The 28,000-nt window shown below is 42.2% G+C and overlaps 1 protein-coding gene and 2 non-coding genes across 3 annotated transcripts; 1 reads left to right on the forward strand and 2 right to left on the reverse strand.

The window, feature by feature from the left end:
* Positions 1–492: 492 nt before the first annotated feature.
* Positions 493–24,431, forward strand: LOC133933874 (cilia and flagella-associated protein 47-like). Its single transcript, XM_062381113.1, has 54 exons — positions 493–636; positions 803–960; positions 1,093–1,208; positions 1,339–1,477; positions 1,654–1,738; positions 1,863–2,003; positions 2,374–2,543; positions 2,737–2,840; positions 3,002–3,231; positions 3,320–3,512; positions 3,725–3,875; positions 3,965–4,172; positions 4,286–4,382; positions 4,571–4,787; positions 4,892–5,136; positions 5,282–5,412; positions 5,633–5,755; positions 5,866–5,997; positions 6,242–6,319; positions 6,604–6,751; positions 6,991–7,070; positions 7,701–7,899; positions 8,088–8,173; positions 8,409–8,625; positions 8,956–9,181; positions 9,811–9,928; positions 10,206–10,336; positions 10,707–10,807; positions 10,962–11,081; positions 11,167–11,392; positions 11,512–11,583; positions 11,765–11,902; positions 12,443–12,524; positions 12,671–12,766; positions 13,233–13,419; positions 13,649–13,754; positions 14,213–14,321; positions 14,920–15,054; positions 15,403–15,515; positions 16,044–16,194; positions 16,427–16,515; positions 16,665–16,751; positions 17,700–17,764; positions 17,889–18,025; positions 18,224–18,329; positions 18,606–18,841; positions 18,967–19,108; positions 19,282–19,409; positions 19,516–19,581; positions 19,823–19,966; positions 21,240–21,361; positions 22,659–22,789; positions 24,013–24,226; positions 24,419–24,431. The coding sequence occupies exons 1-54, from the start codon at positions 493–495 to the stop codon at positions 24,429–24,431; spliced, it is 7,383 nt and encodes a 2,460-aa protein (XP_062237097.1).
* Positions 2,607–2,678, reverse strand: trnad-guc (transfer RNA aspartic acid (anticodon GUC)). Its single transcript has one exon. It is a non-coding gene; the product is annotated as a tRNA-Asp (tRNA).
* trnag-gcc (transfer RNA glycine (anticodon GCC)) lies at positions 20,730–20,800 on the reverse strand. The gene has a single exon. It is a non-coding gene; the product is annotated as a tRNA-Gly (tRNA).
* Positions 24,432–28,000: the final 3,569 nt, after the last annotated feature.

A 28,000-nucleotide genomic window follows, 5' to 3' on the forward strand; every position in this document is an offset into this window, starting at 1 on the left:
TATATCTATCCTACTATCTATTTATCTATCTATTTATCTATCTATCTATCTATCTATCTATCTATCTATCTATCTATCTATCTATCTATCTATTTATCTATCTATTTATCTATCTATTTATATATCTTATGCAAATTGATGAGAAGGCTCTGTAAGACACCAGTTCAACAAAGCACTGTGAACTTTAATGTACATAAACAGAAAGGACACAAAAAATACCATTTCACCATTGTACATATTTTGTATTAAAGATTAGTTAATAATATTTGCTGTATGTTTATAGTAAAGGGAGTATTAAGAATTAAGTGGTAATCCTGAGTTACAGTTGAGCCCTCTCTGTGTCCTAGGATAAAACCTGAAACCTCAAATTACCTGTTCACCTTCAAGTAGAGTTATTGAAAAAGTTCTCTAAAGTATGATGCTTTGCTTTCTTACAGGGGGATTCACTCTTAGCTGTAACTCTAAACTGAATCGTGGATGTTAAATTGTACAATGTCTGGAGGCAGTGTTCGAGTTGAGCCGCCGTTTGTTGACTTCAGCAATGTTTGCGTCGGGGGGGTTTACAAGAAAACGCTAACGGCCACAAACATTGGGAAAGGACTGAAAAAGATCATCATCGAGAAGCCTGCTAGGAAGGTAAGTGTCTGCGTCTGATGTTTCAAACTAGAGTCTGTTAGTATCCTGTAAAGTTTTTCCTTTAATTCACCCACTGTTCATTGACTTTGCTCACCTTGCCCTGTGTGTGTTCATCTTATCATGTGTCCTCCTCCGCTCCTTTTTTAAATCCTTCTTTTTCCTGAAGTTGTTCAAGTTCACAGCAGCGAGTACAGCCGTGACTGTGGCTCCTGGTCAGTCTGTCAGTGGCCTGCTGCAGTTCACTCCAGAGAAAGAGGAGGTGGTCAGAGACTACCTTCTGATCCATGTAGATGATGTGGAGACCATTGAAGTCCCATTGCTTGGGTAGGCTGTCTAGACATACTGTGTATCATATACGTTTGTAACTAGGACCAAACATACAGTCCACGAGACAGTGAATCATATTTCGCTGTCTATTTTCACGTCAACTCAGCTCCAATGTATCCACACCTCTAGGTTTCCCAGGACTTGCTCCCTCCTGACAGACTCGGTATTAGACTTTGGTTGTATTGCTGCCAGCAGGCAGATCATCAGCAAACACCATCCTATAACCAATCAAGGATCAGAACCAGGTAAAAGGCCATCGTTACTTTTGCCATGAATTGGAACTTAAATTTCCACAAATGCCAGAATTGAGATTAGTTTTACACTGTGTGTGTGTGTGTGTGTGTGTGTGTGTGTGTGTGTGTGTGTGCGTCGTAGGTGTGTTCCAAGTGCATTACAGTGCAGAACCTTCAATCAGACTGTCACCCCTCAGTGGAGTCATTGCAGCAGGCGCCGCCCAGTGGTTAAAAGTTGAACTACGCACAGACAGACCCGGACAATTTGATGAGAAGGCTCTGTAAGATATTAACTCTAGTTCAACAAAGATCTGTTAACTGTAAAGTACATAAACAGAAAGGACACAAAAATACCATGTCACTACTGTTCATTATATTTTACATATATATATATATGTTTGTTCTAATTGGAGTATTAACCATCCTGAGTAACAGTTGTTTGCTCTCTGTGTCCCAGGATAAAACTCCAGAGTTTCTCTGCTGTAACTCTGACTATCAGGGCTGAAGTGGTGGATCAGCGGCTGGAGGTCTGTGACCTGAAGGTAATCCAATGGAAATATGTGATACTCCAATGATCTTTAAAATTAATGATTACCTTATGACCTTCCCCGTCAAGTAGAGTTTATGAAAAAGTTCTCTGAAGTATGATGCTTTGCTGCCTGACAGGGGGATTCACTCTCCTGTCTGCGGTTTGGGCCTCTATATTATGGGACGTCCTGTGTGAAGAATGTGTTTCTGAGAAACGATGGCCCACAGGCCTGTGACTGGATCTGCCTTATTCAGGATACTGCTGCTGGGACTGAAGTGGTGAGTGTTTAAGACAGTGCTGCCACCAATCTGCACAACGGTTGGGAATTCAAGTCAAACAGTCTGTTTTTAGTCATTCACAACAGGAAATCTATCTTTTTTAATATTTTAATGTAAAAATGATCCTTTATTAGTCCTACAATGGGGTAAACATGCAATATAAAGACAAGGTAATAGAATAACATATACAATATAAATAATACATGTAAATAGATTACATAAAGAGTAAAAGGATTGCACATTACATATAGAATGCACATACTGAACTGTCTATGCACAGTTGTTAGGTCGTAAAAAGCAAAGCATTTGATTTGAGTAGTTTGCAGACATCCTGCAATAAAACAAGTCATTGACAGTGAATTCTTTGTAGGGAACCGACCTCCGAAAGAGCACAGACCCCTCCCTGTTTGAGAGAGAGGAACAGCGCCACCCAGCGGCGCAGGATTTCTCTCAAGTGTTGGTGTGTGCACCGCACCAGGGTCGACTGGGACCTCATGGCACAACCACTGTGGCCGTGAGCTTCAGTCCGTTCCGTATCAGGTAAATGGGGTTACATTTATAATTACTTATTATCCTTTGTGGGAAAAAAAAAAAAAAAAGTTTCTCCCCGTCGGGGAATTGAACCCCGGTCTCCCGCGTGACAGGCGGGGATACTGACCACTATACTAACGAGGAGGTGGTGAAAGCTGCGGGGAGTCGTGCGTATTTAAAGTTATCACGCTCTTTCTTTCAGGCCGACGACAGTGGAGCACAATCGCTCAGACAGACGACAGGACTATTGTCTGTTCCTGTTATTTGACTCAGTGGGGAGGAGACATGGCTTCACTCACCACAGTGGTACACACACACCCACACAAACAAACACACATACATATCACAAATATTTTTAATTGATTATTTAACTTACTATTTAAGTTGTCAAAATTATATTTCTATCCTGGTCTTTATTTATTTGATATTTTACCCTTTTGTGTAAACTTTTCTTTGTTTCTCTGTAGGTAACAATAGTGTGGAACTGGCAGTGACCGGCTCTGGGCTGCCTGTGTCACTGGTACCCAGTCCCTCTCAAAGGTTTGATTTCCCACCCTGTATGATGGGCCAAAACGTGGACCTGCTGTGTGTGCTGCAGAACCTCTGCCCTGAACTGCCCGTCAACTTTCACTTCCGCAAGTTAGCACATTTCATCACTGAACCTTTCAGGGGCACCATCGGCCCTGGGCAGAGTCAGGTAGGATACTGAATCATTGGATTATGTATTTCTAAATGCAACCAGAGCAATGAATGTGGAAACGTGTTTGTCTCTGTTGATTCCCCAGGAGGTAGTTTTGTCTTTCACTGCGCGGCAGCAGGGGAGCTTCCAGCTGTGTCAGATGCTGGATGTCTTAGGTCATGTTCACCAGAGCAGTGACAACACGGCTGTTACTGAATTTAAGCTTCGTAGCTTCCACACAGTGGCTCTGCAGCTGTCTGCTATCTGCTGCAGTGAGAATGTGCCCAAACCTAATCCAGGTGAATGCTTCAAGTTTTGTTTTAAGTTAATTCAATCGTGTTTTGGCTAAATAGATTTTAAAAGTTACGCTAAAAAAGAGCAGATATAATATGTACAGAAATGATGTTTGTTTCTTTGATCAGTAAGAGAGTGTGTTTATTTAGCTGCTTACATCCTGTTTAATTGGTTTATCTTCCACATGTACCTTGATGTTCTGACTAACCCATTCCAGCAGTGACTAAAACAACTCGTTCGCCACCTCGCGTTCAGCCTGGTGATTTGGCTGGGATCACTGAGATGGAGCAGAGACAGAGAAATCAACAGATTTACACAGACGTCGTCATACGGCTCATGCAAACACGGCTGTCGAGAACAAAGAGGAGGTCGGTGTATCTACTTAATGTAACAGTAGCATCAAACTCGAATATGTGGTTAGATGGACCATTGAAATTGGACATTCATCTTTTTTTAGAGATGCTAGACAGCAGGAAAAAATGTTACAGGAGGTGGACATCGGGATTGTACCTGCTCAAGGACTTGTTCCCCCAAAACTTCATATCAGGGACATTGACAGCAGTGACATCTCAAACACCAAGCCTAAGAGCGGCTGTGCTTTCCCACAAACCAAATGCAGCTGCCCAGGAAAAAAGACATCCATCCCCCTGCAGTTCAAAAATCAGGTGAGGTCAAAGCACGCAAACTGATTTTAGTTAACAGATAGGTCCACCTTTCCACAAGGTAAGATGTCTTTGCAAAAGCCAAACCTTTCTTTTTTCGTTTGCATCCACTCTAGGCCTCAGAAGTAATGAGTGCAGTTCCCTCTAACAGCCAGGAGGTGGCAGACTGCAGCAGGACTCTGACAGCTCAGGAATTCTACCAAGTTGTCATAGGTTGGAGATTTCATTTAAACAAAAACTTGGGAACAAGTGATGTGTATCAGTGTATTGTTGTGTCTTGTTCTTTTTTTTCACTCTGTCTCTGTAAGAAATGTAATCTGAGAAGATGAAAACAACCACACTCGTCATGGGGATTTATTTTACAAATAATATTTTCAGGTCAAAACCTTTTTTCTCACTAGGCCCATTGTCTTTGGACTTTGGTGAAGTGTGTGTGCAGTCGATGTGTGTTCAGAAGCTGGAGCTGACCAATCATCTATCAGTGTACGTCTGGGTGCAGCTGGAGATGGACTGTCCGGAGCTGCAGGGCTCCTCCCCCCTCTGCCACGTCCTGCCCCCCTGCTCCCACAGCACCTTACCTCTGAAATTTCAGTGCAACAAGCTGGGTCAATTTTACAGGTTGGAGGAGGAAGCAGCTCAATATACTCTCCTTTCATGAAAATCATTGAATTCTGCTCCAATGCATTATAGGTAGATTATATATGTATATGTCTTTATTCCAGAACTGTGTCCTACACTGTAAACCAGCAGCACCCCGGTCAGATACTAGTCCAGGCTGAGGTTGTCCCCTTGGCTCTGGAACTGTCCACCAACCTGCTAGTGCTCCGTTCCGCCCCCCCCTTACTTGCCCAGTCAGGATATAGAAGTTCAGTTACACTTCGAAACCATCGTAACCATGCCGCAGAATTCACATGGAGACCAATAGTCAGAGAGAATGGCGTCCTGTTCTCTATTCGACCAGCTACAGGTACGACCAGTTCACTCTGTGTTACTGCAATTCTTTTCTAAATTTCAGCAACAGAAAATATTGTGTGTAACTGCCGTTTTTTATTGAAATGTTTGCCCGTATGTTTTAGAACTGATATGACAATTATATATTTCATCCTCTTTAGGTACAGTGGAGCCATACAGGGAATTGGACTGTGACGTGGTGTGGCATCCCTCCTTCACTTCCCCTGCAGAAGGAGACTTTGACCTGTGTGTCCACGAAGGCAACACACAACGCCTGCACTGTGTTGCCAAGGTCTGTCCTTAGAACTGGAAAGATAACGTTGTATAAGTTACTCCTATTTACTATTGTAGGTTTTGAATAACACTATAACGGAGGTATGCACATTGCAAGCTCTTTTTCAAGTATAAACTTTCGTGGCTGTTCCAAAATTGCTTTGTGTGCTGTCACATGTTTTGTAAAATGACAGAACAATAACATGTGACAGTAATATAAATGTATGCCATTCTCTCAGGTTGAATCCACTTGTGTCCAACTGGCAGAAACACAGGTGATGTTTGGATCAGTGCCTCTCAACATGCAGTCTGTCAGAACTGCCATCTTACACAACACTGGACAGAGCCATGCCTACTATCAGGTGCCCACACACACACACACACACGCACACACACACACACCAACCCACAAAGGTACTTGTTTATGACATTTGTGAAATAACAAGTATCTCCCTCTGTCTGTATGAGGCAGGTGCTAGATGTGTGCCCTCTGCCAGGCCTGGTTGTGGGTCCATATGAGGGCGTGGTGCCAAGTCGGGGGCAAGCCGTGCTCAAGATCCACTTCAGCCCTGATTCTGTCATCAGGTTTGACACCAGAGTGGAGGTGAGAGAGAGATGCAAAGATGTGAAGACTCTTTATCATGCTTCCCCACCTTCCATTGTTGTGAACAAGATATCTCAAGAATCCCACCAGGGAATTTCTTTTTTTTATATTACAACAGTGTTTATTTGTGTGTGTGTGTGTGTGTGTGTGTGTGTGTGTGTGTGTGTGTGTGTGTGTGTTTGTGTGTGTGTGTGTGTGTGTCACGAAGAGAGCACCTGACATTAGGCATCGTTGTGTATTACAGATTGCTCTGAGGGGCATGAAGTCCATTGAGTTGAGGGTGGGAGGATCAGTGGAGCCTCCAAATCTTGACATTAGTGTGGTGAGTGTCTGTGTGTTGATATATTATTTATAGTTTGTCTGTATCAGCAGGTGATATACTCAGGCATTTTTTCATAACTACACAAATTAATTAAAAAAAGTATTTCAGTCTTATCAGATATTTTCAAAATAATGTATCAAGAGGGATTCAACCTGTTGATATTGAGGTTGAGCATGTTTGAGGTCGTAGACTTTTTAATACCATGATGTCACTTTGGTTTACCTTTGGAATCCCTAGGTTTTTTCCTCATCTAATCATATCAGCCGCTCCCTCCCTCTATTTAGTCCCTTTTCCAGTTCCATGGTGTCCATGCTGGTTCTCGGCGGGCGATTCCTTTCACTCTGACAAACTGCTCATCAGCCGCAGCCCGGGTCACCTTCAACCTGTCACCATATGCAGACTTCTCCCTCCAGCTCCCTCAGCCCTCACACAGTATGCATTTACTCACTCAGTCCAGCATTTCGCACAGGATCAGAGTTAACACATGGGGTGTCTGGGTAATATGTTCTTATGAAGAGGGTTTTGTTAACGAAACACAGTATTATATTATTGCATGACTGTCCCTGTGGGGTGTGACTAGAAGATAAGAAATAGTTTAGTGACATTAAAGTGCATAGTGTCTTGTGTTAACTGAATTTTGCTTGAATGCTTCTGTTTATTTTTACAAGCAGACAAGGAGCCAGGTGTGAGTGTTATGGAAGTGCAGGGCTACCAGACGAAGGACTGCTCCCTTATCTTCTCACCCACACAGGTGATGTCTTGATATAAATCCTCCAGAATAGTTATAGTAGATAGATTTAAGATGGAGAAAATCTGTTTAAATGCACTCGCAGCCTTCACAAGTTGCCCCTAAAGCCTCCCCCCATGAGCAATTGACCAATCCTACCTTAAAAACCACGAGCCAATGTGAACCAGATGGTTAATTTGAAATTGCAGCCCTTTGGCAAGATGTTTAAAAAGCAATGAAGTGATTTGGCTAACTACAGCTGATAGAATCTGTCTGCAACTGTTAGGACCGACGTTGCTGATGCTTTCAAGCACCTATTTTTTTCCTACAAAAATGAGCTCTTGGGTTTTTAAAAAAGAATTTAAAAGGTGTTTGTACTGTCACAAGATTAAAACTGTTTATTTGTTATTTTCGCTAACACTCTGTTTTTCTGTAATTCCTTTTTTTATATACTAAACCTGTGACATTAATAATTCATTGGCTACCCTTGCACCCCCCCCCCTAGCAGTTTGGGCAGGGAGAGACGACTAAATGCGGTTCAGGTGACATATTGTGATGACAAGTACAAATATGACATTGGATCTCAAACAGGTGGTAATCTGAGAATAGCAGGTGGTAGAGAGGATAGACACTTATGGAAATGTCTTCCTGTAGGCAGCCAGTTTCGACTTCGACCTGCCGGTGATGGTCAACGGAGTGAGATGGCCCATTGGTCCTCTGTCTCCCTTCCCTACTCCGTCCTCCGCTTCCACCTTCTCCTCTCTGTCAGCTGTCAGCTGGAAGCACATGGTCCAGCCACACAGCCGCTCTGTCAACATGGCAGCACAACGGTCCCCGTGCATACAGGCCACAGGTGGGGCTCATTCATGTGGAGTTGGAGTTAAGTGTTTGTTAGTGATACTGTATTGTATTCTGCTGGAATGAAACATAGTCACAACTCAAATGTGGTTACATTGTATACGTATAGAACACATTTCACACATGGAATTAGGTTTGTGCAGTAACATAATGTTTTTGTTTCCCTTTTAAAAATGTTTTTAGTGCTGTGTGCTCCCCTGGAAATGTCCCCGTCAAGCCTACAGTTCCACGTGGAGCCTTGGGCATCACAGAGTGAAGTTCATACTAAGGTACTATGAACTTCGGTTTTCTTACTGGGTTTCTTTCATTCATTTTCACATTCGTTCTTTTCATCTTCTCTCATTAACCATTAAGTACAGCTGCAATCAACAATTATTTTCTATTATCGATTAATTTCTTGATCAATTATTTTTCCCACAATTTGGCTCTAATCTGCTATATTTATAATTCTATAACGATTTTCTTCTTTTTCTGATTGTGTTACATCTCTCTGCCATGTTCCAGACAGTGGAGCTGAAAGCAGTGAGTGAAGAGAGTGTGATTTGGTGTGGTGTCACCAGTAAGCAGTTGCACTGGTGGTTTGACTGCAGTGGAATCGCAGCACCAACTGAGGACAGAAGGGAGTGTGAGTTATGTACGGTGACTCCATCATCCGGCCGTCTGGGGCCCAGCCAGTCCATCTGCGTTGAGGTCAGCATCAGGCCTGAGGCGCTCAGAACAGGTGAGAAATGGTTAGACTCACACATCATGATGGATCACTTGGTCTCCTGCTGCCCTCTCCGATCTCACACTTGCATAATTGGATCAAAACATTTTTTTCTCTCACACACATGCTGACCCCTCTTCCCACACACTCGTCAGAGGGAAACCTGGATAATAAACAACATATGTCACAGCTTCATTGAGTGTACCATGATCATTGTTGAATACCAACCTCAAAGCCAGATGCAAATGTGTTGAAGGACTTTTGCATGACGGTGGATTACACATGTATTTAAAGACCTGGAGTTACATTCAGGTAACATCTTTCTTTTTATATTTTCTCTCCTAGCATCTGACAGACTAGTCAAACTGTCCCTCCCTCTGTACTTGGGAGATAAGGATGGAGAGAGGGTGGAAGAAGAGAAGGAACGTCAGCCCTACCGAGAGCTGGCCATCACTATTTCTGTCCAGGTTCCCAGTATCACCTTCCACCCCCCTCAAATCCTGCTTTGTCCAGTACCCCTGGAAACCAATGCAACAGCCAAACTCACCCTAGTGGCTGTGGGATATCCAAGGTTAGTTCACACACACAGTTGTCTCCTAAGATCTGATCCACAGTTTAATTAATTCCTATTAAGTTTTAATAATTTGGATTGTGACACAGAGAGAACAATCACAGATGTAGTTGTCAGCTCTTTGGGTAAGCTGACAACAATGATATATTTATATTGTATTTACATTCTCCGAGCGTGTGGCAGTTTACCAGCTGTGACAAGTCATTGGAGCTACGCTAAATGAATGCAGAGCGAAAAAGAGACACTGATTATCTCACTGCATTATTCATTTCAGTGGGATTTTTATCAATCAGGCCAGGACTCATTAACTGGCAGGTCTCTACTCGTGTTGGATTTTGCTTCCTTTAAAAGCCAACAAGCTAATCCCCATTCCTATGCGGCTCCATTGTTGTTCGGCTTTCAGAGTGGACAGAAATCTGGCAGTCATTTTACAGTTCTGGCAGCATTTTCTGACCCAGATCCGGATGACTGAAATGAGAACGCTTCATGCATAAAGATCTTTTTTTCTTCTCAAGAAAACACTGTTTACACACTCAAGAAAAGAACAAACAAGCAATATGCAAAAGGTTCAAACACAGTTATATCTACTTTCTGTTGTTGTATCCATCTCTTTCTTTGTATGTTTGAAGTGGGACCAGGATATCAGCTGAAGTGGATGAGATGGAACTGGAGAATGGGACAAAGATGCAGCATGTCACTGTCATGTTTCCTGAGGGGAACTGCCTCCTTGTCCAAAAACAGGACCAGGTAAAGGGTCCTTTGAGTGGAAAAATGAATTTACTTCTTAAGATGTCTAGGGTTTGAGTTTCACTTAAAAAGTAGCTTCCTCTAGTTTCCATATCTTGTTACAATTGTGCATTTCCAAGGCAATAGTCGTAGGATTGTGCTATAAGATCCGTTTCTGTAACAGTGTGAGTGAAACCCAATCTGTCACTGAATCCATCCTGTGATCAAATGACTAAAACTGGAAAAAGTAGACATGTGTAACAGAAATTCACTCACTTTTCTATTTGTTTCTGTACAGAGCCATCCAATAGGTGTTGGAAGCCAGGAAGCCAATGTGACCTGTCTGACTTGCACTGTGTCCTGCTCTTCTGCTGTTCCTCTTTCCCTCGGCACAAATATCACATTCACTGAACAGCACTTCAACAACAGGTAGCTATTTAATAACACCGCTCCTCACATCTTCTTCTCTTGTCGCTTTGTGCCTCTATCTGTCTGTCAGGGGTTGGGCAAATGAGTACATGGGGAGGGCTTCTGGTTTTTCATTCCATCAGAGTTTGGCTCTGAACATTTAGTTTGAAAACACATTAGTTTCTCGGTGTCTAACAAAGCCATTATCTGGGTTTGGTCCTGAAAATGTCAAGTGGGATGAATGATAACGATTTGGGGCCTCACTAGAAAACCTTCAGTCCTGTCCTTGTCATGTCCGTTCACATCTACATCATACCCTAGAACAGACTTGATATAAATACTTACTTACTAATACTCCCTTTTGCCCTTAACTCTGCCTCCCTCCCAAAAGGTTTAAGGTTAAGTTGAGCGCAATCGCTGACAACTGTGTCCTGACCGTCTGGCCCTACATGGCCCTGCACCGCTCAGAGCAACAGATAGTTGTCAAGACTGGTAACTGTATAATATCCACAGACACAAATACCTGCACCATGTACATACAGTGGTTAGAAAACAAACTGAAGAAGTAGAACGTATCACCCAAACAGCTTCAAAATCAATCTGTGAACATGTTGTCATAATTTATTATTGTGTGACTGTCATGTAGGAGCCAAAGCTGAGGAGGCGATCCTTCAGCGCTATCAAACACCAAGTCCTGCTTCTGGCCTTTTGTCATCCTCCTCCACATTTGACCACAACAGCTCAACTAACAAGAGCTCAGAATTAGGTACAAAAATAAATTCACCACATATTTGTGTGTTTATAATTGTTTGAATGCATCCCTCAACAGTGTGTGTCACTGTCCTCATCAGACTCTTTTCCAGGCAGTGACAGTGTGAGTGGTCGGAGCAGCAGGGATGAAGAAGTAGCTCCAGAGAGACAGACCCTGGACAATCCCGGCGTCCCGCAATTCCCTAATGCCAACTCAGACGAAGGGCTCTATCACCAGAATGTATTAGTGGCTGTGGAGAGGTGGTTCAGTCGCTTTGGCTGGCCCAACGGAACACATCCTATCTCTGTGCCACACTCTCTCAGAAGGTCTAGATTTGCTCAGGGGACACATTTTAATTACCGATTAGTTCTCCACCTGTCTCTTACCATGTTTCCTTTCTGTTTGTCTATCACTTTAATCAGACATTGCTCCTCTCTCACTACAGAGTTGTGTCAAAAACTCAAACGAACTCTTCCAGTGGACGGACTTACCGCGTCAGCCAAAACAAAGACTGCCGGTGAGTATGTGTGGGCTGAATTATCAGTACACGCTCTTTAAGCAGATAGATAACAAGTTGAGCAGTTGTTGATGCTCTAATCGTTATATTACATGTATGAGGCTGATATAGTTAATGTTCTGTCTGTAACTTTGCTCAAATTCAAGATAGGGTCATAACTGTGTTGTGTTGTTGCATCTAGGTCAGTGATGGACATGTTTCTTCACCTGAATGGCAAAAAGATTCCTGGACTTCTTCACTCTGAGACATTTTCTACAGATAAAGACCAGCGGACCAATCAGCTGTTAAAACACCTTGAAGCTTTGCTTTCTTTTCTCAGGTAGGCTTCACACACACAGATACACTGCTACAATGTGTTTGAATAAGTGCCTGAGCCATGTCCATGCAAAAGTCGAAAAGCAAAACCTTACCTAGTGATATTTCTGTTTAACAACAAGTCTAAACTGAATACTGTCGGCAGAACAAGGTCAAACCTTCAGAGAATAATGTGAAAATGAAACATCATAATAAACTAGAGGGCAAATGTTGCCAATGATAACTTTGAAGAATGACTTCAAACTGCAGATGTCCTGCAGGGCTCTTGCTTACACATGTGTGGGTCACAAGTGTGGCTTCCATTTTTTTAGTAAATGTGTTACAGCGTGCATGTTGCATATTGAGTGAAAGAGACCATTGAATTCAAATATCCCAAAGGTTTTTTTCAAGTTTAACAACATTTTAAGGAATAATAATGTCACAGACACGTTATGAAGAACAGAGCAGGAGAATGTTCCATGTCGGGAAAGGACTTAATGACATATACGATAATTACTTCACACCGTGGTCACTATTCCTCTGTTTGTTGTTACTGTGTGTTCAGGATGCAGGGGGCCTCTCTCTGGCACATCAGACCAGAGTATTTGCTCGACGTGGAGGATTTTAAACACTGGTGCTCCCAGCAGGTATAAATACTCACAACCTTTCAGTCACAAACTAAATTACATATCTGTTAAATCTGTTTTTTTAGACTCTCACTTGTGGTGTCTCGCTTTCCTTCACACACAAAGTATATTTACAGCTTCTCTTGCCATATGTGTGTGTTACTCAGTCGAATGAGGAAGAGCGTGGTCTGGACTACAGGAGTGTAGACTATGAGTCTCTGAGCAAACGATCCTGGATGGATGTGCTGCTGCAGATATACAAGGTGAAAAACATTTATCTGACTCTCTGTATTTTTCACCGCCAGCTTTTATGTATTGTTTTTATCTATTCTTGGAAATGACTTGATATTTTTCTTTAAATTGTAATTTCTGTAATTGTTCCTTTGCTGTTTCTACAATTTTTTCTCACCACTGCAATAAATCTAATAGAGCAGCAGTTTCCCTCTTCAAATGTTTCTATAGGTTTATATTTCCATTTCCTCTTTATTTATGTCTTTCTTGCTTCCTTCTCAGTAGCTGTCAGAAATAATGAAAACGTATTAATGGTCAAATTAAGGTTGAGTCAAAAATTGAATAAAAAAAAGCAGTTGACTTGAAATGTTTTAACTCTAACAATTTAATGGAAGCCTGAGGACATTTTGCTGCTCACGAATGTGCCTGTGCTTGTGAATATAAAGTGACTCTGTCTTGTTTAATACCACTATTTAATATTCCTCTGCACACACCCAGGTGTTAGTCTTGTGTCGTGTGGCAGAGAGCGGTCTGAACACAATTCTCAACCAGGAAGATGTAGATGGGATCCAAACTGGCAACTCACAGCCAGTGTCCAGTAATGTCTATTCTGCCTGCGAGCTCCAGCTGCTCTCATGGCTCAACAAGCACTTCCAGAACATGAGGAAAACTGTCTGGGGTACAGGTAGGACAAAATAGGTCCACGCACATACAATACACAATTAAACCACTTAATCAGAGCCAAACAGAATGAATCCCCACATGTGGCTATAGAGGGCGCTGTTGCTTTAAAGTGTTTCTTCATCACAGGGAAAATAATAATACAATATTTTCCTGTAAAGCTTGAGGTTAGAATTTATTTTCAGGACTTGTTGATGCTGATGGTGGTCTGCATTGTTGTTAATGATTGGCAGGTGGCGTCCCTTCAGCACGCTGGATAGTGAATTTTGACCTGGACCTGACAGATGGACTGGTGCTCGCAGCTCTGCTTGCTGCTTACTGTCCTTATCTGGTCAGTGTGTGAGCATGTGTGTGTGTGCGTGTGTGTGTGTGTGTGTGTGAAGACCATTTTTGTGTGTCTGTGAGTCAGAGAGGGATGGTGGTTAATGCCTGTTAAGTGGCACTGTGATTAGGGAAGCTTCTTATCATGCAAATCACCAGACTGTGTGCATGTGTGTGTCTATAAATGTGTGTGGGGGAGTGAAGCCGCCTCTGAATATTTAGTAGTGTAATTAGCCAGTAGATGTGTTTTGCTGAAGTGTTTGACAAGTACGATTTCAACAAAATTCCCAAATTATCTTTGAACTCTGATAAGACAATTCAATTCGCAATCTAGTCACACACGTTACTGCTGAGCCGTCTGTGACAGAAACAGAGTGAGAGAGAATCTAGCGTGCTCATCCAATTGAAAGACAAACCACAGATGAGCCTTGTTAATATTTCTTAATTACCAATTATATTTCTAATTAGATCTACAGCCACTTCCAGAGGATGTACACCACCCCAAGCAGCCTGGAGCAGATCCTGCACAACAACCTCATACTGGTCCAGTCCTTAACTGTTCTTTCTCTCAACATAGATATACAGGTAAAAACCAGAGGAATGTGAGATTACCAGTTAATCCAGGTTTACCCATTTAAACATTAAGGAGGTTTACATGAGTAAGAATAGGCTGCTCCTCTTCAAATGTGTTTTCATGCTTAAATTAGAGTGATTTCTACAATGTTGCTTCCTCACGTATCTGCATCCATTTCACATATATGAGTACTCTGAATACACCAAAAAACAGAAGCAATGAATTCCTATAACATAAACCAGAACTTTCTCCTATAGGAAGTTTAGAAACCACCACTTTGAGTAGATAGTATTTAACATGTTGTATAAGTAACATTTATAAATCACATCATTGTTGTGTATGTACAGATAGTGCACATGCGTTTTAAACACAGATTTACATGATGTAATTGATCTAAATCCTTTAATGTATTCAGTTCTCATTAATTATCAATAAATATAATAATTATATTGGCAGAGAAATTTAACTATTACTGCATCAATTACCATCATTATTGAATACATCATGACTTTATCATGAATATATCCTCATGATAATGGAAACATTATGCATCACTTCCTGTTGTGACTGTCCCTGTATGTGTGTGTGTGTGTGTGTATGTGCATTCAGCCCACAGATTTGTCAGATCCGAATCCAGTGCAGATGTTAATGTTGTGCGTTCACCTGTATGAGAGGCTGCCTCAGTACCTGCCACTGAACACTATCACTCTCTCAGGAAGCCTGCACAGCACCTTCAGCAAGCAGGTAACACACAGACACACACAGACACACACACAGACACACACACACACGCACACACACACACACACACACACACAGACACGCACAGGCACACAATGATTGGATTAGAGTCACACATTAAAAGGATTATGGACTCATCCACACAGGATTACAAACACAGACAAATAAACATCTAGTTAATGATCTATGTTGTCAGCCACATTACACACGAGCAAAGATAGATCAGTCAGTTTGTCACATTTCATTGTAGTAGTGTTTTCTGACAGCAGGGTTTGTCTGCCTGCTGCAGTTGTATACACCTGTGTCTGGGTTGTCTGTGTGATACTGTTTCTGTCTCTGTCCGTCCTGCAGGTTCGACTGAAAAGCCCATCCTCTAAGCCTGTCAGATACCAGGCCCTCATTTTAGGAGAGGATGCCCATCTCTTCTGCCTGCCAGATGGATCTACTGTCAGCATTCTTCCAAAGTATGTCACATTGTACCATATTATAACATTCTGTCCTATACCGTACTTGACACACTGTACCACACCATACAACACCACACCACACCTCAAGTCACCTACAGTCTACAGTATTTATTCCAGGTTAAAGCATAATAAGTCTAATGCAATAAAATAGAAATTCTGAAACTCTTGCATTCCTTTGTAGTTGGCACCAATAACAGATACTTTACTAAAACTTGTATTGTAATTGAGAAGTGCTGTCTTTGCATCTGTACTTCCTAAATAACTTGTTTTAGGCAGACTGGTGGCCTGCAAAGGAAAACCCTCCTCAACTTCTACTTAGAGGTCAAAATATATATTTGTGTTTTTGCCTTTGGACTGTACTGTAGCTCATTAAAATGCCTCCTCAGGTGAGGCCTTGATATGAAATTAGCCCATGTCCCATTTTGGAATCCAAGTTTTACCCTCTGACACACTGCTTTTTAGGACAGGTAGAGTTGAGTTTTATAACTTTTATTTGCTTAATAAGCAGAGTCGTTGTTTTCACAGGACGAGCGCTGACCTGACGGTCCAGTATCGCTGCTCCTTCCTGCAGCCCATGGAGGCCGTCCTGCTGCTCATCTCCACCTCGACTTCTGGTCTGAGTGCCACCACTCTCGCCTTCAAATTAAAAACTCATGTCCGTCACATCACACCCACAGTGAGTACACTCAACCAAAGGGCTGGATTGACTGTCATCCTATGGTTAAATATTAATGATGTGTGGATATCTTGCTAACAGCCTCTCTGTCTGACTAAGTCACTCACTAGCATATCTGTGTTTGTCAGCAGATATCATACTTTAAATATATTACACCCACCAGAGGACTTATTCTTCATACATAGGGATATAATTAAATGACAAATTGTCTGCTTCTGTCTCCTGCCCTTAGAAAACGGTCATGTGTGTGTCACCATGCTATGAGCCCAGAGTGGTCCAACTGCTGATAACCAATCCTTTCAATAAGGACGCTGAGTTCAGGTTGGTGTCAGACACACATGTGTTCAGTAGATAAGTAGATCCAGCTTACATCTAACTGCCTTGGATTTGTTTATACAGGGTTGACGCTGTTTACACTGTATATGTTTGCCACTTCCCCTGTACAATGATGCATGCAATATGTGTGTTAGGGTGGTGCTGGTGGAGTCCACGTTCAACCCCCTGGAGCCTGAAAAGGAAAAAGAAAGCTTCATTCAACAGGCCTCCTCCACAGCCCAGTATGACAAGCACACACACACACACACACACACACACACACACACACAAACACACACACACACACAAAAACACACACACACACACACACAAACACACTAACACATACACACAGACACAGACACACACACACTCACACAGCTGAACTTGACTTAACATCTTAAATTGCAATACAAATTGGAAATCTGTGGGTGGTATATATGTATATATAATATGTAGTTAGGTTTAAAAACAGCTGGTCAGAGTTTTTATCATTTATTCCAGACAATTTTCAGCTGCACTCTAGTGAGTGTTTGTGGTATCAGGAAGTGTATGTGTGATTTAAGTGAGATGAATTACAGCCTTTGTGTCCATGCTTATGAGGGACATGTCACGCAGTGCACTGGTGTGGCTCACTGATGCCTTTTTAATCGTTTTTTAACAATGCAGCTCTACAGCACAGATGAGGATACATCAGGCGTTACATACACACACAACACTTGTTTGTAGAATCAATTCCTTGTTGGTTTCCTTCTCTCCCTCTGATTTGTTGACAGTAATTAAAATGTAAGCCTCACAGATAAAAACATCTTGCAGAATTACTTTAGCTTTTGACATTGAAGTGTGGCAAGACCATGATATAAGGAGCACAACCATACAGAATACAAGCTAGCAACTGTCAGACTTTCCACAATGGATATAGTAGAAGTTTTTTTACAAGAACTTACACAATCTAAAGCTTCTTCTGGCAGTCGCTGCTTCAGACAGTGAAGGAAACTCAGAGGCTGCTCCTGGCTTGTCCTTCAGTTTAGCTCGTTGTTATGCTTCTCTCGTCATGAGTCCTCTTCAAACCAGGACATTGCAGCTCCTCTTTCTAATCAGGAGTTGACGATGAGGATTTGAAGTAGGTCATCTGTGTATGACGTATACAATGGGTTTTTATTTTTCTTTCCTCCTGCTCTCACCTTCAGGATCAAGAAGACAGCTTCAGACATGAGCTGTGTGGAGGATGTGGAAGGGAACCCCTCAGCTTTCAGTGAGTACCAACACAAAGATGCACACATGCTCTGTACCATGTGCAACTCAAATGAATGTCTATATTTGTGATTGAATGTTTTTACCATGTCTGATTTGTCGTTATATATTGCGTGTACACCCAGATGGTGAAAGCAGTGACTTCCTGAGTGCAGAGGGGAGCGTTTGTCTGAAGTCAGGCCAAACACACACTCTGGACATCCACTACCTGCCCCTCTTACCAGGCACCAAGTACGGCTCTGTGCTGCTAGTCTGCCCACAGGTCAGTGTGACTGTCTGTCATTGTCAGGGTCTTCTTTCAATTGACACTGAATAACAGTGAATTGGCATGGTTTGGCCAATTGGGGACAAAACCATGATATGTTGGCCATCATTTATTCACTATCACGTGTGTGTGTGTGTGTGTGTGTGTTTGTGTGTGTGTGTGTGTTTGTGTTTGTGTTTGTGTTTGTGTTTCTAGGTAGGCGACATGGTCTATATTGTGAAGGCCACAGCAGAATTGCCTCTTCCTTCCCCGCTCACTGCCAGGCCAACTTCAAACATAGTCTTTATCACCAGCAAATCTGGTAGGAGCCTCTCACACATACTATGTCTATTAACCCTATAACATTATAAAATCCTCTCAACATTAAACCAACACTTATATTTCAATCATTTAAACGTTGAAGAATTTAATATAAATGACCCAAAAAGTGAACATCTTGTAACATCCTTCGTATAGATTTTCTTCAGGGGAAATGTAGTTTTCTGTTTTGTTTAAATCTTGGCAACATATGAGCAAATGTGATAGTGATAGTCAAAACACTGATGTTTTTCTCCACCATTATCTGTGTGTGTATCAGTGCTAAGCCTGCGCTGCAAAGTGGAGCAGGTGTGTGAGGAGATGGTGCGTGTGCCGCTGATCAATGTGGCCTGGGAGCGAGCTCTGGCCATCTGGGGTCAGCAAAGCATGAGCGCAGAGGAGCACAGGCGGCGGATGCTGACACACACGTTGGACAGTAGCACTGTGAGGGCATCTACAGCCATACGCAAGCTCTCCCATCAACAGCTACACACACAGACGCTCTTTGGAAAGCAGGTGGGGGGATAAACAGCAGATTGGTTGGTTGGTGTAAGGTAGACAGGGTGACTTTCACAAATGTTTTCTTTGTTGTCTCCATTAATTTTGTTGTATACCTCCTCTCCTCTCTTGTTTTCTGTCAGGCCCAGCTGTTGAGTGGTACTGACCAATGTAAAGTGGTTACATATAGTGTTGAGGTTTCTTTGCCACAGTACTTCACTTTACCCAGTACTGTTCAAATACCTATAAAGGAGGACACCAATGTACCATGGGAGGATCCTGCAGGTACGTACACACACCAGAAATTGGGTCTGGAACTCTTCCTGCCAGCCCCTTAAGTGTTCAGAAAATGAACCAATTTTCCAGAGTCCATGTCTGAAAATCAAAGTAAACTCTCCTGCAATGATTGTCCACTGTTTCCCCTCCTTTGAATATCGTCTCCTCCCTTTATTCAACAGATTGTGACTATGTGGACATTCCATGGCGGTTCCAGGCCGACCGTGTGGGACAATTCACATGTCAGGTGGTCCTGAAGACTTCTCGTGATATCAGGGTCTACATGCTGGAGGCACTGGTTACCTCAAAGGTCTATACCACACCAGATGAATAAACCTGTCAATGAATGCTGGATTGCTGCTTGCTGCCTGGATTTATGATCAATGTCACAAAAAAAATATAATTTGTGACCACAGGGAGAACCCAATCACGTGGACTTCAGTTCGCTTGCTCACTGTTCAGTCACACAAGACATACCAGTGGTAAGGACTTAAGAGGTCACCTAAAAGCATTTGATTAATAATGAATGCTTTTAAATATTACTTCCAAGCATGGCTGAATATTCGCACATCAACCAGAAGGCATGGTTGCCATATGTCTGCCTTGACTGACACTAACAGAAACATTTTAGTGATGTTATAATGTTGTGTGTCTAGTTTTTGTAATTTACCGGATGCTGAAGGCTCAGGTCCGATTATCAGGCCTGTGTGTGTCTACCCACAGCACAATGAGACCCAGCAGGACTGGAACATGCAAGCTGAGGTGTGCGGTGAAGGATTCTGTGGTCCAAAGGTTTTGAATGTACCTGCTGGGACAAAAGCCTGCTACCCCCTCTCCTTTCACCCTTCTGCACAAAGTGTCTTCATGGTAATACTCTTTTTTAATTGTGTCCTCTTGTCCTTTGTCACCTTCGCAATATTAACCTTTCTAGTTTTACAAACACTGTAATTAATGACAGGAAATCTTTACAGAATTGAGTCCCGCTGCACACTAGGGGATCATGCAAGTTACTCTCAGTTCCTAAGTCTCTGGAATCTCAGAAATCCTTGAAATGTGACGTCCCGCGTCTCGACTGGATCTAGTGAGCGCGTTCTCACAATTAAAACAATGAAAACAATTTGAAAACCTTCTAGTGTGCAGCAGGCACGAGTGTGTGTTCAGGATAATGCAACATCAGCAGCAATTTGGGTAAAGCCTGCTTTGAAAATCCCCTGCCAAAAACACTCATCGGCCAAGCCCTTGTATTTGGCCTTTCCTTTAATTAGTCTTCATTCCTTCCTCCCTGGGAACGTTCAGGTACAACCACTTATCTCAATGCCTCAAACAGCAGCAGACTGCTGGGCCTGTGCAGCTATTAAAGTGATATCTGGTTATTTAAGCGTCATCTTCCCGTGCTTTTCCAATCAGACATTTCTTAATTTCTCTCAATTTGTATGTATTTATTTCTTTACTTTCTACCCCAAACCTCATTAGCAGAACATGGAAATAAAAGAACCACAAGTAGAAATGCAGTCATGAATAAAAGGCAAAGGCAAAGAAAAAGCTTTTAAAAGAGGAGAGTTATATAGAGAATGAGTGAGTGTGCGCTTTCCTCAAAGTCTACATGTACAAAACGGGAAAAAAAGTTTGTTGCATTGGCCGGGAATCGAACCCGGGCCTCCCGCGTGGCAGGCGAGAATTCTACCACTGAACCACCAATGCATTTGATGACATATAGTTGGAGGCCGACGATTTTAACTAGACTTCCTGTTTTCCCTTAACGGTCCGTAACTGTTTCCCAGTCATTGTCTATGTATTGCGTCACCACTATGAATGTAATGCGCCCCCGGCCACAGACCACGGTAGCGTTGTCACCTCCACCGCTTCAAATGTCTCTTGCTCGCAACTTCCATTTGAACACTTGAGTGACGGGAGAAGAAGAAGAAACAACAGGTAACACAGGTGAGATAAACAGGAAACACACCGACTGTACACGGGGCCGTCCTCCCAGTTCAATACCATGGACAGGGAGACTTATATTCAGCCCCAGGGACAGTGGACAGACAGGTTCCTGTAGAATCGAAAGGAGGCGGGGCTTAGAAAGAGACAAGCTGCACTGTGTGTGTGTTTGACAGCCTGTCCCTTCTCCTTTCCCCTGCAGGGCAAGCTGTCCTTACAGAATGACTGTGATGGAGCTGAGCATGTGTTTACCCTCCGAGGAGTGGGAGCGCGCCCCCTGCCTGTGGACCATGAGGTATCATATGACCCTGCTGGGAAGACCTTGTAAAACCATCTGGATGTCCTCAGCTACAGCCAGGATGTCTCAGTCTCAAGGTAGAAGGAGTTGATGTGAATGAGCCACGCTGTTACTGAGGAGGTTTATTCTGGTGGACACTCACACTCAACTTGTCAACTTGATGTTTGTGCTCTCGTTGAAATCAAATAAATTAAAGTTTTCAAAACAAATCTCCAAACAGTTTCTACTTTCATCGACTTAAATGTGACGATTTGCTGTTTTATTTAAACTTCTTTGATAGTAATCTGAATATTGTGGTCGAATTCAATATGCCATTTGGAGAAATTACTGTAGAGGACACTCCTGACCTGGCCTCAGTCAGTATGCTTACCAAGTCAGTGCCGGTTGTGATCCCAACCTGTCAGAAATACACAGACTCCAAACCGGCACTGTCTCATTTTAGAGATCCAGTGCTGGAGAAGAAGGCCTCCAGATAAGGCCTCGGCCTGAACAGCTGAGACCACGGCCAGTAATCCATTACTGGACAACCATGGTGTCTCCAGGACAGACCACCGGGACTCCACCTGAGGTCCCCAGCCACCAAACCACGGTCTGGTTTCCAGTCGAGGAGGTCCATGGGTTTGGTCTATACTCTTGGATGCAGGAGATGGATGATGGAGGATGCAGGAGATGTAGATGGACCAGATTTTTACTCCGGAGCCGAGTTTATCTAATAGTGGCCCCAGAAAATATCAACCTGCTGTTTGCACACATACTCACTATCACCCTTTGACCATTTGATAATTGTTGAAGTTCGGTGGATGATTAATTGTATTTGCTGGAGATTTCAGCCTTAAGATGATTTATTCAGTTCACTTAGTCACTCGCATGGAAAGCTGTGTGTTGCTCAGTAGAGATAATGAGGTATTTTGTTTTCTTGAGCATGTGTGTGTTTATCCGTCTCTTTTGTCCCCATGGCAATTTTTGAATGCACATGAGACTGAAGAGCAGAGTGATACAAACCATTAACACCTGGATAGAGATAACAACTTATACGGAAAATGTCATCATGATTATTGTCTACAGTACATTTGTAGAATATTTTCTAAAATGGCATGAATGTAAAATGTGATTCATGGTTCAGAGTGAAACTGAATTCTCACCACAGTTTTTTTCCTCCCAAGTTTTATCTATTGTTTACACCCTGTCTTTGTCCCCCCCCTCCTCTGTATTCCCATCATGCTTTCTCATTTCTTACTTCATTGCTCTCCCTCTGGCCACCTCTGTGTGTGTTAATCTCTCTCTGTTCTTCTTTAAGTCGCCAAAATTGTGTGTGTTGTTGAGTGGGCGTGGCCTTAATCCGGAGAGCGAGGAGCCTCTTGGCATCTCATCCAAGATTCGCTCCCATGCCTCCGTCACTGGTCCCTTCAACAACCCAGCTGAGTTCCCAGCCTCACTCAGCATCACACTCACAGGTCACAAGCACTTTAGACTTTCTCAGACACGTTGTTCTTGTTGCACACATGTCACATGACACTTTGTGTACTTGATACATCTTCATGTTTTTCGGTGGCCCTGTAACTCTTAATTAGTTCACTTGAAATAAGCATCAGAGTTGTTTGTGTCCACATGAGAATCGTTGTTGATCCAATTTGGCTGCTGGGTGTAAAAAGTACAAATATATGTATATGTGACTGTGTGTTTGTTGTCCATCTTGGCGGCAGGTACACAACTCACTGAAGGGACGGTTTGATGTGCCTGTAGTGTTTGTGCCCATGTGTGCGGAGTAACAACACGCCTGGCTCTGCAGCACCATGAGGCCCTCAGCAGCTGACGCAATAACACTAACTTCAGCACAGACGGCACAAGGTGTGTACACATGCGTCTCACTGTCAGCATGAAAGGATTTATGCACTGCTGGTCTGTGCCTCGGCTCTGACAAGTCTCTAGACATGCAGTGAAGTACATTGGCTTCTGTTATTTCACATCCAGGCGGGTTTCTATGTAGCCTGTCACCAAGGAAAAGAAGAACAGCCTGTTCTCTCATGGTAGAGAGGTGCATAGAGTCAAAGATATTCTGACTGTACATCGGTCTGCACAGTACGACAACAGTATAAATAGACCTAGAATGTGGTCATATGTCACATTGCCAACAAACTGACGAACACACTCACACTGGCCTTCACAGCTTGGGGGAAGCTCCTGCTGGCACAGGCAGCTTAATCCATTATCATCATTACTGGATTTTTAAACCTTTGGATTAGTTTTGACACAATCTTGAGCTTCAGTGTGCCAGAAGCAAAACTGCCTTATTAAATACTTACCTCTAAACCTCACTGTTGTTCTCACATGTACTCCCACACACCTCAACAAAGAATTCAATACCTATTACTAAACGTACCGATCACAGAATCAAAGCAGGCTTCTCCATATTTGACATCATATCCCCCTGATTCGCTGCGCTGAAACACAACTGTCAGTTACTTCAGACAAGAAATGAGGCCAAAGCACTTTCAAATAAAGAATTCTTCATTTTAATCGCTATAAATATTTGATCAAAATGTGAAACAGACAAAAATGCTGTTGAAGGATAGCCAAATAATGTTCTTTCTAGTTTTGCTTTCCTTGCACATTCTTCTTTTTCAAGGAATGTGCTTGACATGTTTTCTAATCTGGTTCTGTTTCTTTGCTGATACAGGCGTGTTACAGGAAGTGCAAACCTCTAATGTTTCAGGTCTGAGCAGGAACTTGTCAACCATCTGCTGGATTTGTCTTCTCTGTGGGATTCATATGGAAAAGCCTGTTGAGCGCTCTCCACTTGGCGTGGTCTGGTGTGAGGCGGGCTGCCAGCTGGAGAGGAAGCTGGATCTACTGCTTGCTGCATGTGTTCCGGGGAATCGGGAAACGGGAAGGTGGGTGCCAGTTTGTGATTTGTGCTTTTTGTAGCATCCAAGAAAAAAAACTGAGATTTTTTAAACTCTGTTATATTGATCCAAAGGGGCGCGATTGGGGGCCAGAATTCTTTAATAAGCGTAACAAGTTGTAACTTTCATCCAGTTCCTACATTGATGTGAGATTAAATGATTCAGGAACTGTGTGATTAGGTTCAGCAGGTGATTGACTGATGAGCACATGGCGGAGCATCAAACCAGACAGCAGGCCAATCACAGCATGTTGCATCAGATTAACATCAGGTTGAATTAGGTTTGAACTCCCGTTGTGGGTTGTTTTAATCAGGAAAATGTTTCACCCAGTACAGTCTGCTGTGAGCTGAAATAGTATCAAATACAGAAACATTGCAGACATTTGAATTTCTCACTGTAGTTGTTCAGGTACAGAAGCACAATCAAATCTGTTTAGCTATTTCCTCTCAACTCTAAACACTTCCTCATCCTCATTCCTCTCACCTGTTTGATTCTGGACACTTTGCTATGCGACAGTGGTAGACTCACTTTGTGAGGGGCGTTCAAACACGAGGCAGCGCGCTCTGAGGTGGAGGAAGGTCTTTCTGCATCCACGAGACTCACCCTTCATCTAGTCTACACACCCCTCAAGCCATATAGGTTACTGTACCACACACACACACACACACACACACACACACACACACACACACACACACACACACACAAATATGAAGAGAAATGAAAACAAAATACACTCTAAAAAGTGGGACTGGGGTTAATTAATATTTAATAAATAAATAATAGTAACCTTTATATAATAAAAATGACTTTGTGCAGTTTTGAATCAAAGTGAGCTGAATTCAACAAATAAGATTTTTTTATTAATTGAATTTTACTAATTTGTGACAGAGTAAAATCAGCTCTGAATTGCTTAGTAGAATTTAATTGTAATTTTTAGGAAAGTCAAAAGTTCCAGATATTTGATCAATTTTACTCATTGTGAGGCCTTAGGTTTTAATAATGTTACACTTCCGCCAAAGGCATTTTGAGCCACATCAGTTGTGATCTGCCGCATATTACAGGGACTGCCGTTTTCTTTTCAATTATTTGTGATGTGTAACCAAGTTGCTGCAGCAGTTAAAAATTGTTTTGCGGTATTGAGTTATCAAACATGTAGAGGTGCAACATGGTCTAATGAAACGGTTCGTAAGATTTCTTATGAAAAGTTATGTACAAATTTCAAGAGTCATGAGGCTGGGGACACGTGACCTATGCAGGCGTACTTGTCATTGTGTGAATTTCGTGGACGACTCTGCATCGATGCCACTTCTGTCTGCGTCAGAGTCTCTGTCGGAGTGTGTTCCCTCCTCACTCCCCCTCTCACCTGCGCTTACTTCATACTTGTACAATATACACCATCACTTATCACAATTTATTAGGAAAAGAACAGGACTGATGTTTACTTTCTTTGTTTGAGATCAGTTCTAAGTTTGAGTGATTAAAAACATCAGAGGAGCATGAGAGAGAGAGAGAGAGAGAGAGAGGTGAGCACATGATTCAGTGTGTGTTGGAGCACCTGGTCTGATGGATCTGATTCGACACCTTCGACAGGAGAACTCTGATTGGCTGCTGGCATTTTGACCACTTGGCTTCAACTCAGCTCAGCCTCTTTCATCTGCATCTGAGGTAAGTGATGTGTCACTCTATATGGAGGTTTAGCCAGCATGCTAACTTATACTTCAGACTCATAATTTAAGTTTAAAATTAAAATAGTGTAACATGATAAGTTAGCTGCTGTTACCTGCTGCTGCTTAATGAGTAAATACTCTTGCTGGCTTGCCTTGTGTTTTCTGCTAGTTATATTTGATCCCAGTGGTATTCTTGTCATTATATATTGGCATTTAAATGAATGAGTGAGAAGCTAGCTGATGCTAAGTAGCATTAGCTCGCCTCGGTAGAGCAGGCCAGTGTGAAAAACCAAGGACTATTTTCGCATCTAAGTCGGCGAACTAAGGGTTCAACAATACCCGACGTCAGTGTGGGTGGTTAATGAAACAGTACAGGCGGGCTTGGTGAATTTTATTTAGTTTCTGCGGAGTTTGAGAAATAGTTGGCCGGGAAGCTAAGCTAACGCACACATTTCATTAGCCACGTAGCTCCCTTCACCGGAGGTTTCTGCTGTGTGAGTGGGCGTGCGAGAGAGAGGGAGCCTGTCCCGTTGAATACACGTTACTCCCCCAGATGCATGCCAAGTTTCAGCGCCGTGCTGAGGAAAGCAAGCTAGCCCCAAGGTCTGTTGGTTTTGCATATTTAGCTCTTACATACAAAATGTATGTTTTGTGTTAGGTGGCTTCTTGCTTTTAAAAATGTTGAAGAATAATATGTACACTTGTAATATTTTAGGCTTTAAAGCTGGTTTCATAATTTGTCTTCTAGATTGAGGACGAGTTTCAAAGAATCACAAGGGTGCACCTGGAATCAAAGTTCATGTCCAAGCTGGATGAATATACTCCCAAGCTTCTGAACCTCTTCCAGTCCAAGGGAGGAACCATGGGGTTGAGGTTGCAGGCTATTCTACTCAAGGTATCCTTCAATTAGTATAATATTTGCTGATATTCTATTTTAGGCATTTTGAGATTAAACTGCTGGTTTCATTTGCTTATTACTTAAATCTACAGGAGGAAATGTTTGTCTGGGATTCTCTACAATAAGAATATTAAATAACTGCATACCTTTTGAAGTATACAATCAACGGCAACTTTATTAGATACTGAATTTTTCAAGTTTATAATCAGTTGTTGTTGACATTGTTGGAAAAATGTACATTCAATTATATGTTGATTAATTAGGTCAGAGGTGTGTGGTGCTCTATTGAGCTGCATTGATCTAAAAGTTGTTTCTAATTCTTTGTAGTCCATTTAGATTCATGTGGGGGTCAGGAAAAGACGGTCTGCTGTGATCATTCACAAATAAAGTGCTACATATGTGTGTTTACATCTAGACTGTATGTCCCTCCTGTGTCTTATCTGGTTCACAACACCAGCTTAAACCAGAAAAGGGGGGGAAACAGTCTGGCTCTGTCCAAAGGTGACACAATTTGCCTGCCAACATATCTAAAGCTCACTGAATAACATTTTATGTCATGTTTGTTTAATCCATAAAAAAAGCAAGCTCTAAAATGTTGACTATGATTCTTAAACCATGAACTTGAATAGTGTTTATTTTTGTCATTTCAGGCTCCAAGCAATCCTAGCATCAACGTATCCAGAGATGTTGTCATTCGTTGTTTGATTGTTTACCTCGGGGAATCAACAGATCAAATCTTAAAAGAGTATGATGTAAGTTGAAGAACACATCAAATATAAAGATGGTGATCACTATTTCTTTCATCTCTCCCCCTTTGTATGTCTTGGGAAGGTCAAAATACAATCACAAGTAACTCCCAGTAATTCTTTGCAAGCTACTAAGGTTTGTGAAGTCATGCAGGTAATCATTGTGCATTGTACATTTGTTTTCCATTAGGGAATTTTAAAGTACTAAATCCTCCCCATCCATCTGTTTCACCAGCTGGCAGAATTCAAAAGTTATCAGTAACTTATTGTCTTTATAATGTAGCCCTAAACGTTCCTAGCTAGGAGTTTCTTCCTAAGAACTATTCACAAAGCAGTTGAGAGAGACCTTTATAGAGATACAGAAGGAGCAGGGTTGATTCAGTTGCTGTGGTCGACTTCAAGAATCAATAATGAGCTAACAGTGCTTTATAAAGATTGGTTGACATGT

This window comes from Platichthys flesus, chromosome 22 (assembly GCF_949316205.1).
Source record: "Platichthys flesus chromosome 22, fPlaFle2.1, whole genome shotgun sequence".
Classification (NCBI taxonomy): domain Eukaryota; kingdom Metazoa; phylum Chordata; class Actinopteri; order Pleuronectiformes; family Pleuronectidae; genus Platichthys; species Platichthys flesus.

Bases quoted from the DNA above. Each gene is read 5' to 3' on its own strand.
- LOC133933874 (XM_062381113.1), top strand. From the start codon at position 493: ATGTCTGGAGGCAGTGTTCGAGTTGAGCCGCCGTTTGTTGACTTCAGC. The intron at 11,584-11,764 runs GTGAGTATGTGT...TGTTGCATCTAG, and splicing joins AGCCAAAACAAAGACTGCCG to GTCAGTGATGGACATGTTTC. The intron at 19,410-19,515 runs GTCTATACCACA...TTGTGACCACAG, and splicing joins AGGCACTGGTTACCTCAAAG to GGAGAACCCAATCACGTGGA.